The 12182-nt window shown below is 39.0% G+C and overlaps 1 protein-coding gene across 1 annotated transcript in view; it reads left to right on the top strand.

Moving 5' to 3' along the window:
• The window catches only part of SRFBP1 (serum response factor binding protein 1), a 61472-nt gene that overhangs the window by 28506 nt on the left and 20784 nt on the right, over positions 1-12182 (top strand). The window contains exon 4 of the mRNA XM_054652604.2: positions 10218-10289. Coding sequence (XP_054508579.2) covers positions 10218-10289 — 72 coding nt within the window. The remainder of the gene's footprint in view (positions 1-10217; positions 10290-12182) is intronic.

The following is a 12182-nucleotide window of genomic DNA, read 5'->3' as shown; positions in this document are numbered from 1 at the left end:
CTGCCTGCCTGCCTTTCTGCCTGCCTGCCTTTCTGCCTGCCTGCCTTTCTGCCTGCCTGCCTTCCTTCCTGCCTGACTTCCTTCCTGCCTGCCTTCCTTCCTGCCTTCCTTCCTGCCTGCCTTCCTTCCTGCCTGCCTTCCTTCCTGCCTGCCTTCCTTCCTGCCGGCCTTCCTGCCGGCCTTCCTGCCGGCCTTCCTGCCGGCCTTCCTTCCTGCCTTCCTTCCTGCCTGCCTTCCTGCCTTCCTTCCTTCCAGCCTTCCTTCCTGCCTGCCTTCCTTCCTGCCTGCCTTCCTTCCGGCCTGCTTGCCTTCCTGCCTGCTTGCCTTCCTGCCGGCCTTCCTGCCGGCCTTCCTGCCGGCCTTCCTTCCTGCCTTCCTTCCTGCCTGCCTTCCTGCCTGCCTGCCTGCCTGCCTGCCTGCCTGCCTGCCTTCCTGCCTGCCTGCCTGCCTTCCTGCCTGCCTGCCTGCCTGCCTGCCTGCCTGCCTGCCTTCCTGCCTGCCTGCCTTCCTGCCTGCCTGCCTTCCTGCCTGCCTGCCTTCCTGCCTGCCTGCCTTCCTGCCTGCCTGCCTGCCTGCCTTCCTGCCTTCCTGCCTTCCTGCCTTCCTGCCTTCCTGCCTTCCTGCCTTCCTGCCTTCCTGCCTTCCTGCCTTCCTGCCTTCCTGCCTTCCTGCCTGCCTGCCTGCCTGCCTGCCTGCCTTCCTGCCTGCCTGCCTTCCTGCCTGCCTGCCTGCCTTCCTGCCTGCCTGCCTTCCTGCCTGCCTGCCTTCCTGCCTGCCTGCCTTCCTGCCTGCCTGCCTTTCTGCCTGCCTGCCTTCCTGCCATGCTCACTACGGCTGCGCTGCTGGCAGCCGCTGCCGGCAGCTGCGCCAAATACCGCGGATAGTAATTCTAAACGCCCGGCACTTCCAGCCAGCCCAGGGCTGCTTAGAAATATGTTAACCCTCAAGTCGCATGTGGTTGTTATTTTAATGTTAGGAAAGCACTGTGGAACAAAGTGTATCAGTAACATGAAAATGCAGATTGCATTACAGTGCAAGGGAGCACTGACATTCAGAACTAAGGGATGTTTGAAGAAAAAGGAGTATTCAAATAATGATAATTTTTGGCATCATGCTTGCTGTGCTTCTAAGCTTGTTTTACTTCTCTTTTTTGTCATTTTTATATGCTTGTAATTGTAGTTTACTTTCATGATACCTTCTACTTCTGAAATTGTCACAAGATTGCAGGCTTGCTAATTGCTTTCTGTATGCTGAGGTGAAAATAGTGACTGCTCTCTGAATGTAACTACTGAATCAGATGTGAACCTCCAAAATGAAACAATTCGTTTAAGCTAATTGACAGAATAAAATGCCAAGTTCACAGTGTTCATCTCAGTAGACTGATGTAATTGCTGGCATTTGACTTGCATACCTCTTGAAATATTAAATTAGTTTATAAACGTGGCAGAAAAGAGTGGCTTATACTTGCCAAATAAAGTTTGGGTATTTTACAAGAGCTCAAACAATTAGCCATGTTAAGTGTTCTTTTGGGGAGTTGTTTTATTCATTTTGTTTTGTTATTAAAGAATGAACAAGTAGTCTTTCCCTCAGCTGCTTGTTCTGCTTTTAGAAGAGGTTATGCACCATAGAAGAATGAGGGCATTTAGCTTGAGGAAGGTAACCATTTGTGCAAAACTGTGTTTATAAGAATGTGGTGCCGATTGGTTAGATGGGTATTTTTGTAACTTTAATTTTCTAGAAAACAACAAACCCAGAAAACTATAAAATTTTGTATTGTGAAACTTATTAGATGAAAATTCACAGGTTGACACTGAATTTCACTTGGATCTAAACTGAGACAGCAATACTGTAGACATTTAGTAATGTTTAAAACTGGTGCCAGCAAAAACCTGACACCAGTATAGTTTACAAAAAGAACAATTGCTAGACAAGTTCCCCTTGAAGTACATTCTTAAATTCCCAATGATTAACTGTGATTTTGGAGTTGGGGGTTTTTTTTGACTGGTTAGGAATAGTTAATTTCCATCAAAATCAACTGTCCTTCGTTCATCTAAAGTGAGGTGATTCCTAATCTTCTGATTTTCTTGGGAAGTTGTATTCTGGTAATTTCCTCTAGTGACATCTTTGGTTTTGTTATTTTAAAATATGAATTAAATTTTACCTTTTTTTTTTAATCTGTTTTGTGAAATTTCTCTCCCAAGTTGTTATTAACCCAATAAAGTTGAAAATTAATGATTTCAAGAAAGATTACTTATTTATTTTGAGATATCTTATATTAAAATCAATGATCAGTTGAAGCAACATAAAATTCAACACAAGTTTTGAAAATTTTAGGCAGTAGATAAAACATGCAGAGTCGTGAAGAATACATTAAATGTTTTCAGTGAATACATCAGGAAAGTTAGAAACTGTAGAACCAATTCTTCATATGCTTTTCTTCCTCTTTGTAATACAGATCTTAGATAAGTTATTAATTAAAAACACTATGATTACTTTTGAACATCATAACAATCTTGAACCCAAGTGATACAGGGGAATGTATTTGAATTATAATTCACTTAACCTGTCTCTTCAATTAGAGAGAGAATGTCTTCATTTCTACTGGATATAACTTCTGTTTTCAGTATAAGGTGATACAGAACCAAATCATCCAGTCAGGTCACTTGCCAAAGCTGTATTGGCTATACTGGTGAAACAAATAAAAAAAAATTGATGGAATAATTTTTCTTACTGTGCTCTTGCTTTGCTGTAGTTGTAGGTCCTTTATGACACAGGTATGTACAGTAAAACTTGACTTCCACAGAAAGCTACATTTCTACATACTTATATTTTCGGACATTTATCAGACTTGCTGCATTGACTTTAAGCTTTAGCAAAGGCTAACTTCTTGAAGTTAGTTATTCAAAGAATATGTTGTTTCTGAATATGTGCAAACTTCTGAAATAGTATTTATTCAAGTACTATTAGATTTCTATTTGAAATCTGCTAGTACATATATGTCTTTGATAAAGCTTTGGGAAGCTTCCGCAATATGCAGAGCTTTGTTAGTCAGAAAGACATTCCCACCCCCATTGTAATGTGGCATCTAATTTTCTTAGACTAAAGAGTACATTAGTAATAATGCTGATTTGTTTTGCTTATATTAATTTTGAGGGCACATGTGCCTCAACAGACAGTCTTTACTTGGTCACTATAATACATTGCATTAGATAAAAAGGTCTTCCCAAACACATGCACCCCACAGTGGTTAGTTACTATCTTTTATGGTTTCTTACCATACGGTAGAGTCCTGTGTTTTTAAGAAGATTTACATGATAGCACCACGTAGATTTTGTGTTCTTCTGTAATTCGAAAAGCAGGAATTTATGCCAGTGAGTCACCAAAGAAATCCTGAATATAGCTCCCAAAAATAGATTATTTTATTTTTTCTATCTGAAAGGTGTAGGCTCTGGCATAAAGGTGCACAAACATTGAAAATCCTAGGTGTTGTCTTGCCAGGAAGAATAGCAATAGCAAAGACTGAATGAGGCAGAGAGATCTTTTTACCTTAGTGTGAGTAAATTAGGTAAAACTTGTCTTTTGTTTCTTTTCCTAAGAACTTTGTAGATGTTTCTGTCTTTCTCAAGTATTAAAAATTAATGGCATTTTATTTAAATCCAGCATTAACTGTGTCTTAGTAGGCACAGCAAGGCCCTTCCCTATGTGGTATGAGTGGATTGTGGTAACAGAGGGGAGCTGAATTGCTGAAGTTTCCCAGCACATCCTCTGCCCTGAGCCCCCAGTGTGGTTCACCCAAGAACTCCAAGAACAAGTCCCCATTTCAGCTGCATGGGCCAGCGAGTCAGCTGACGCTTTCAGGATGGGTGAGTGCAGGTTTTTTCCCCAGTGACAGTTAAAAAAAACTAGCATGAAAGTTTTTAGCATGGAGATGCATAGGTATTTACTAGATTCATGACAGATTATAGTATTCTTAACAAGTGACTTGGCAGTCTTCATAATTTTCTGGACATCAGTCAGCTTCAGACTTATGACACAGATGGCCCTAACAGCACCATCCTGGACTTCTGTCAAATCAACCTCTCATGAGACTGTTACTGGCCCCCCCCGGATTCTCACCTGTGGATTGAAAACCTCAGTCCTCAGGAGGAAACTCCTGATAAATAGGTAGTGCTTTCACACCCACAGATGTGCCTGCTGCAAGAGGAGGCAATGGTAGGTCTTTTGAGAATAGCTTTAGAAATGCAATGAATGCAACATCTTAATGATTATCCAATCTGTTTTTTTGCACCAAGTAAAATAAATTGAGCAATTGCACCATTTGGGCATTCTCACGTTGTCATTCAGCTGGAAGGATAAAGTTTTACTGGGAACTGTCACAGTCAGCAAAGCAGGAAATCATTAAAACAAAAGTGAGTTCTTAGGTGAAAAATGCTTTACTGTAGAAGGTGCAGTTGCAAACAAGTAGCAAGCACAGTGTTCTGAGTTTACCTATCATCAGAGTACAGTTAGGGAAATTTGGGACAAATCAACAGGCCTCTCTGGAAGGATTTTATGTAATTTACAGGTGATGGATAAAGATGAGAGTGACCTGGATTGCCTGGATTCCATTGAGGAAAAAACTAAAGCCAAATGGAAGATGAAATTTCCAGGGCTAAGGCTACAGACTCTTTGTCTAGGATCAGACTTCTCTTCTTCTGTGCGATACTACCAAGAAAGATACTGCCTCCCATTTTATTCCTGTTTTAAAAGTTGTAGTTAAAAAATGAGAGCAAATACAAAAGATGCTTAGAGACCTTACATATCTTTAAACTTTTATTCTGTAGATGAAGTTCAGGATATCTAATTACTCAGAAGAGAGATTGAGAGGTGTTTTCCTAATAGTTTATAAACACTGGCAGTAAGTCAAGCATCTACTTGAAAATGCTTAGCTTTGTCTGTGATAAAATTACCTAGACATATAGGGATTTTATAATAAAGCAGGTAAGTCAGTGTAGCACTGATTTGTTTAATAAACTTGCTTACAAGCTTAAGCCACACTTAACTAGACTATGTCATATTTTACTTACCAGATCTATTTTTTTTATTCTGTTTATTAATTTTATCTAAATTCTTATTCTGGTAGTACTTTTCATCTTGGTTGTACATCTAGTAAAATGGGGAGTTCGGGAGATAGAGGTTTGGGATTTATTTATTTTCTTTTTTTATATAGGCAGAGTGCCTTTTACTTTGGTGTGGTGGTCCACTAATGTGACTTAAAATGGAAATACTTGTGTGTGTATTTAGGTCACAGCTACTGACAAGGGATTTGGATTTATAAACTGCTAGGGGAAGAAGGTATTCTTTTTCTTCATAATCAGTTTGATAATAATCAGTTACAGCACTGCATTTCTGGAAAACATGCCTTCCTAACGTAAAAATAATTCTGCTTTTATAATGGATTTAATTCGTTTTTGGAAGCTGGATAAGCTTTCAGATGAGACATTGCTGATTTATTTCACTACTTTGAAGATAGCCCATTTTTGTGTATTTTCACAATGGTAATACTTACCCATAAGTCTAAGACTACTTTTGTTCTGAATAACTAAAATACTGAACTTCTAAAGGCTTAGGGGAGCAAATTGGTTATGAAAAGAAGACATATGGGTATTAAATTGTAGGTGAAAAAAAAGCCTAAAAAGTGTTCTGTGATTTCTTCTTTTATAGCTTTCTCCTCACTAAGCAACCTAGAAAAAAGAGATAAAGTAGCAAAATCAGACTGAATGCTCTGGAAAAATATAAGAAACTTTGTGAGGAAGTAGTCTCAAACACAGGTTTAAGAGTAAAGATTATGGTTGTGTTTTAAAAGCTGAAAGTGTATTAAATGGGTAGCAAACTATAGCTGAGATTTCACCAGAAATATGACTTTTGGTAAGGGTGTTCTATTTCTATATACCTTGATTATATTACTTATTTTTTGTAGAAGTGTCAGCATTTTATGATGAAAATTGTCTTTTCATATGGAAGGGTCTAAAACTTGCACAGCTAAGAAAATGTAAAAAAATAATGATGAGAAGTAATGGATTTTATGATAAAGGTAAAAAATACTAGTCAAAACAAAATTGAAATTGTGTCTTTTTAGTAGTCCAAGGACTCTTAAATTGCTTCCACAGGCCACTGGCAGCCTGGGGTTTTTTCCTGAGTTATCTAAAACTGCCTGAGACAGCATAGCTGGGAATACAATGAAAAATCTTGCATTTCTGAGATGTGTTGAAGCCTCGTTTGACAGCAAGTTTTTTTGCTTTTGCTGTCTTCCAGAGACTATTGAATAAATTACATTTCCATGCCTTTTAGATTAGAGCCTCTATCTTACTCAGTATCACTTGGATAAAGTGTCATCTGAGCAGCCACAATCAATATAAGCATAAAGTCTTATTTTCACATACAGTTTAAACTTGACGTACTTCTCTTCAACATAGTCTTGTCTTTCTGTGTAAGGCAGTTAGACAGTTATGGTCTATTAAAAAAAAAAAAAAAATCTCCCAACATTGCCATTCTAAGATTCTATAAGTACTGGGGTGAGCTCGCTGCCTCCATACTCTGTTCAGAGATGATTGCCTGCCCCACAACTACCCCTTCTATGCCCCAGTGCTCACTTTTCCCAGCCCTGGCCAGCCTTTGCCCCTCCATAGTTACTTTTTCCGCAAATTTGGTGTTTCACTGTAACTTTGTATGCAATGTTGGCTTCATGTTCTATTAATAGTTCAGTTACATTAGTACCTTGCAAGATGTCCACCCCTGAAGTCTGCCCTGTATTCCACCTTTCCATGGAGCTTGTCTGGTTTTTGTGTAACTCTGCTATGGTGGTCTGTACAGCCACTCTGCAGCTTCTTGCATTGTCTGTCACATCCAGCAGTTTTCTTATGTCCAGTAGTTTTTCACACCCTGTTTATTTATCTTAATATCAGGCCAAGGCCTGGTCATCTGCCTGCAGCCAGGATCCAACTGGCTGACAGGTCAGTTCTCCTGACAGTGCTCCATTCCCCACTGGAACAGCTGCCTGGGCAGTGAATGACTGGAGGAGCATCAGTCCCCAACACTGTTGGAGAAATTGAGTCAGGCTGGTCCTACTGCTGCCACCCATTCCTTTGCCACCTCTTCCCAGTGTCATCTTGATATTTTTGTTCTTTTCTTACCTGTTTGTAATTTCACCTCTCTGTCCGCTGCCTGCAAGTGCTTTGTCCCCTGCCTGTAAGGACTAGGTGCCAGCTGCTGAGGGTATGGGGCAAGCAGCAGGAATCAGGGCAGGAGTGTAGGTGCCCCAAGCCTGTGGTGTCAGCAGCAGTGGGTGGGGGTCTCAGCTCCAGGCACAGGGGCAGTAACAGCATAGACACTCAAGGAGGACAGGCAGTGTGTGTCCTGTCTGCATCTGCAGGTGAGACTGGGGTGAGTGAGGCTCTTGGCACATCTGGACTGGGCTGCTGGTCACAGTCTGTGCCTGTGCTAATGCTGATGGGACAGGCTGACTGTCTAATATTCATGTGCTTTGACCCCACGTGTGTGTCTCTTGGGCATGTTCAGTTCACTAGCAAACCTCAAATTGGGGTAGCAGTGTGTGGGAGAGGGACTTTTACAAGGGCATGTAGTGATAGGACATGGGGTAATAGGTTTAAACTGAAATGGGTTAGGATTGGATAATAATAAATTCCTTACTGTGAGGGTGGTGAGGTGCTGGGACGTTACCCAAAGCTGTGGATGCCCCATCCCTGGGAATGTTCAAGGCCAGGTTGGACAGGGCCCTGAGCAACCTTGTCTAGTGGAAGGGTGCCCATGGTGGGGGTTGGAACTAGAGGATCTTTAAGGCCCCTTCTAACCATCCTGTGTTTCTATGGTTCTGTGATCTGGGAAGGGGTGTCAGGTGGCCAGAGGGCCCTTGCTGGTGCCTGTAAGGTGAGTGTGTGCATCTACCTGCTGGTGACTTGCTACCAGCCAGCAAATGGGAGACCCATGAGAGGGACACAAGAACTATGGGTTAGGGGCATCCATTTATAACATCCCTTAGCACAATTGTAAAGACGGTTCCATAATAGATATTCAACACTAAGATTTTCTTGTGAGTCAGGTGCATCTCCAAGTTGAGAAAACTGTACTGGGAAAAATACCACTATTTCTTTTTTCTGTTTTATTGTCAGCTGCTGACCAGTAACAGAGACAGAATAAATATGTGTTTATTACAGTAACTTGACTCGTGTGGCTACGTTTACAAAACCGAACAATATTCTTCTGTGGAAGAATGTTTAAGTCAAAAATAGTTTGCCTTAAGTCTAGGAGAACTGAAGGAGATCATTTATAAAGTTGGGGATTTAAGCCTGAACAGAAGGTTCTTGGCCTCATTTTGTATCCTAGGCATTTTAGTGTGGCTTTAATGACTTCCTATTCCAAAGTGTAATTATTCTCCAGTATTATTCATGATTCTGCAATGTCTTGGGAATTGTGCAATATTGTCATATCAAAATTAAACTTCTGACATTCTCATGTAGGGATCACTGACATTTGTCTGCCTCTGCCCTGAACCCTGTTGCAGCATTTAAATCCTAAGAAGACAGGAAATAGGCAGTTTTATTTGGGATGAAGATCATAGGAATTATCTTTTTTTTGTGTGTTTTTGTTCTTTTTTTATAAAACAACAGCTTGATTTAATGGACAATATTGAGTTACAGAGCTTCATTTGTAACTCCTAACCTCCTATGTGACAGTAAGCATGTCACTTAACCAACGTGTCCTACTTTCACCATCTGTGAAACACTTTGGAAAGTCATGGAAAACTGAATCATAGGTCTTTTCCATCTCTATTAGGTCATCCAACTGTTCATCTGCCAGTAGAAGATTGTTTCCTACATCCACCAGTGTTTTTCCAGTGTGGATCCTGTCCTCTAAGTGATTGGGCTTCCACTAGTACCATTGGGAGATGATTTTGCAGAGTTCTAGATCTCATTGTCAGGAAACTCTTCTGACGTTCACAAAAAGAGATTTTGTTGTTGTTGTTAATTTAACTGAGTTCTATTACTTTTTTCCCGTTAGTAGGTAATTGCTTACAGTTTTAAGTCATACACAATTCATGATAATTAAATAGATAAATTGCAAGTGTCTGTAAAGTATCTTACCTATACAAATAGAAGAAAAACATGAGGTTTTGAGATGCAAGGTATGACCTTTCATAAGAAGGTAAGCTACTTGGTTTTTCCTGAAATCGTGTGTAAGGAAGTGTACAGGCTGCTCCAGATTTACAGCAGAAAAGGGATAGAATATGGAACTTAACAATGGAGTTAAAATGAAGGTATTGGAATAGGTTTCAAGAATGCTTAAGCAGGGAAAGAAAGAAATTAAAAATACAGTGTAGTTGTTTAACATGAAAGCTATCAGAAGAACTAAATTACTTCGTAGAGAATTTTAACTTTTCAAAATGTGTGGACGTTATTTGAGTCTGGCATAAGAATAGTTAAACTGCTTTTAAAACGGCTATCTGGGAAACAGCTGGTATGTAACATGTCTTTTTGTTGCACTGCTGTAGGAGGAAAATAATGTTCAATTAATTCATTTGATGAGGTTAATAGAGCATTTTGTAATACAACCTACATAAAGCATGTGTCTTAAAATAGCAAGAAATCTGTCATGGGGGCATGTTTGGTAAAATATTCAGCTTTTAACAAAATCCACTTGTCCAGGATTTTCATTCCTCTATTTCAGCTGTCAATGCAAATGCTTAAGTCCAGGAATGCATGTTCAGTCAGTCTCTTTAGAAAAAAAATAGTATTTTTTTTCACCTCAGCTTCAGTTTCATTGTCTTTAACTTATATATTCATGTACATTGATGAGATGTAACTTCATCAGAAGATAAGTTGGGAATTCAAGGCCTTCCAAAGTTTATTTGTAGTACAACAATATGGGCAATATTTCTGTGAATAAAACCACCCATCCTACTTATATTGCTGTTGAAAAATCCCTCTTGCCTTCAGCACTAGTATATATAGTCAGATTAGGTATAAGGTAGTGTTTTGAAAAGGTCAGTCAGTATAAATGTAGTGTTTACATACACACCAAAAAATTCTCCACACAATGAACTGGTTTTCTTCCTTTAAGAGATTAGGGAGGTGCCATGATTAGAATGTTTATAAGGAAGGTCAACCTTAGACTTCATATAGTCTGATCATAAGAAGAATAAACTTATCTTTCATCTACAGGAAATAAAACCAGATGAAGTTACCAGACTTGCTCTTCGGACAGAAGTTAATTTTGAAAGTGTCTGCAAAAAGGTAAGACTTGCTGGTTTTTGTTTTTCTTCCCCTGCTTCTCTCGGTGTGAAAAGGTGCATGTGTGGGTGCAAGTACATGGATTTGACACAATGTGTTTTGTTTGTTGTGTTGTATCTTCATTGTAGATCTTCCTTTTCTGAGGAGGTCTATCCTCTGGGACATATCTACAGAAAAATGAATAGCTATCTAGTATGAATTGTCATTAGTCGGGTGGGCTAGTCCATAGTAATTAGAGCAGAATACCAGGAAGCATAGTAGTGATTTCTTAGTCTTTATAAATAGATTTGTTTTGTTTATATAGTATATATACATGATATAATATAAATTCAATTAGTATAAATTAATTTTCAATTAGGATAAATAATCTAAGTAAGCTTTCAGCAACAGTTGGGAAAAGGCACTTTTAAGTACTTTTAAATGCAGAGAGAAGTTTCCATGTGTAAACAAAATAGGACAAACATTAATTTGAAATAAAGGTGGAATTCTAACACCTCTGTAGCTCATTCATTTCCATGTAATGTTTCTCTTGAAGCCTGCTGATGGTACAGTATCAAATATTAACAGCCTAACTAGAGATGTCGTAAGAGATTAAATGAAGACACAGAAGTGCGAAGACACTCGTTGAAATAAGCAGCTGAGGCTGAGAGCAGTCCTCTTTCAAAGAGCATGTTACATTTTTGATGCAAGAAAGCAATTCTGAGTTTAAAAATGTCAGTGCATGAAGTTTTATGGGTTTTTTCACTTTATCCTTAATTCCTATGGTTGGTCACTGAGGAAGGCTGACACTTGAAATGTTTGTTGTACACAGGGTAAGTTTTCATGTAGAATTGGGTCATTTACTCCTGTAATGGCATCATTGGTTTGTAATTTAACTCTGCTGTTGCATATTACAGTCGTGTGATGTAGTTCAGTTATTAGCATAGTGTGCAGCAAATTTTTCAATGTTTTGTGTCAGCAAAATCAAGTTAATAGGAAAATATCACAGGAATTCGGTATTTCTGGAGAAGTGTTTGGGTAGAAGCATCCTAACTGTTTTTGCTTCTCTTAATGATAGAAGAGAGTAAGGACATGTCACAGATACACTGGCATGAAGCTAAAAAGCATTCTTCTTTTAAATTTATTTGACCAGGATTTTCCAGTGTGAAGATGAGGCAGTCAGGAACTGCTTACTGTGATATTAGAATTTGGGCAGACACAAAGATTTTGAGTGTGTGAGGACACATGGGGAGCGATTTTGTTCTTGAAGAGGGATGTTAAATTCAGTGACATTTTGTCATTTAGCTGTAGGAGATTCTTCTGCCAAGATTTCAAATTCATCAGGTTTATGCTGATTTCATAAAGTGAAGGAGCACCAAAATGAAATTATTGATGCTATTTAGTAAAGGAGTTTGTAGGTTCAGAGTTGGAATTTTATTTTCTAAGGTGGCAATTTTATTGTAAAGAATGCTGAAGGAATTTAATTAATCTTACTGTCTATATATTTTTATATATTCATTATTTTTATATATTTATATATTTTTATATATTCATTATTTATTTATATATCAGTCATGACTGATGGACTGTTTCTCTTATTTACTTAAAGTCTTAAAATAGGCTTCAATTTAGCTTTAATTCTTGAAAATGTATATGCATGGAGTTGGTTCGGGTTTTTGATCTGTTGTTTTTTCTGTTACTTTCTGCTGGTGGCCCAGTTTTTCCAGGGAGTGGAAGTCCATTAATTTCACAGTTTTTAGTGGACGGAACTTACATTTCAAATCAAACTGATGAATAGATGCTGATCCTTTTTATAATCCGTAGAGGGTTTTAACCTCCTTGCAGTAGAAGAATATGTACAATATATATCATAACTTCACTGGTTGCTTTTGGTTGACCATAATATATCCCCAGCCA

The sequence above is a fragment of the Agelaius phoeniceus genome, chromosome Z (genome assembly GCF_051311805.1).
Source record: "Agelaius phoeniceus isolate bAgePho1 chromosome Z, bAgePho1.hap1, whole genome shotgun sequence".
In the NCBI taxonomy this organism is placed as follows: domain Eukaryota; kingdom Metazoa; phylum Chordata; class Aves; order Passeriformes; family Icteridae; genus Agelaius; species Agelaius phoeniceus.
The sequence above is the reverse complement of the archived record's forward strand: the minus strand, read 5'-3'. Positions and strand labels throughout refer to the sequence as shown.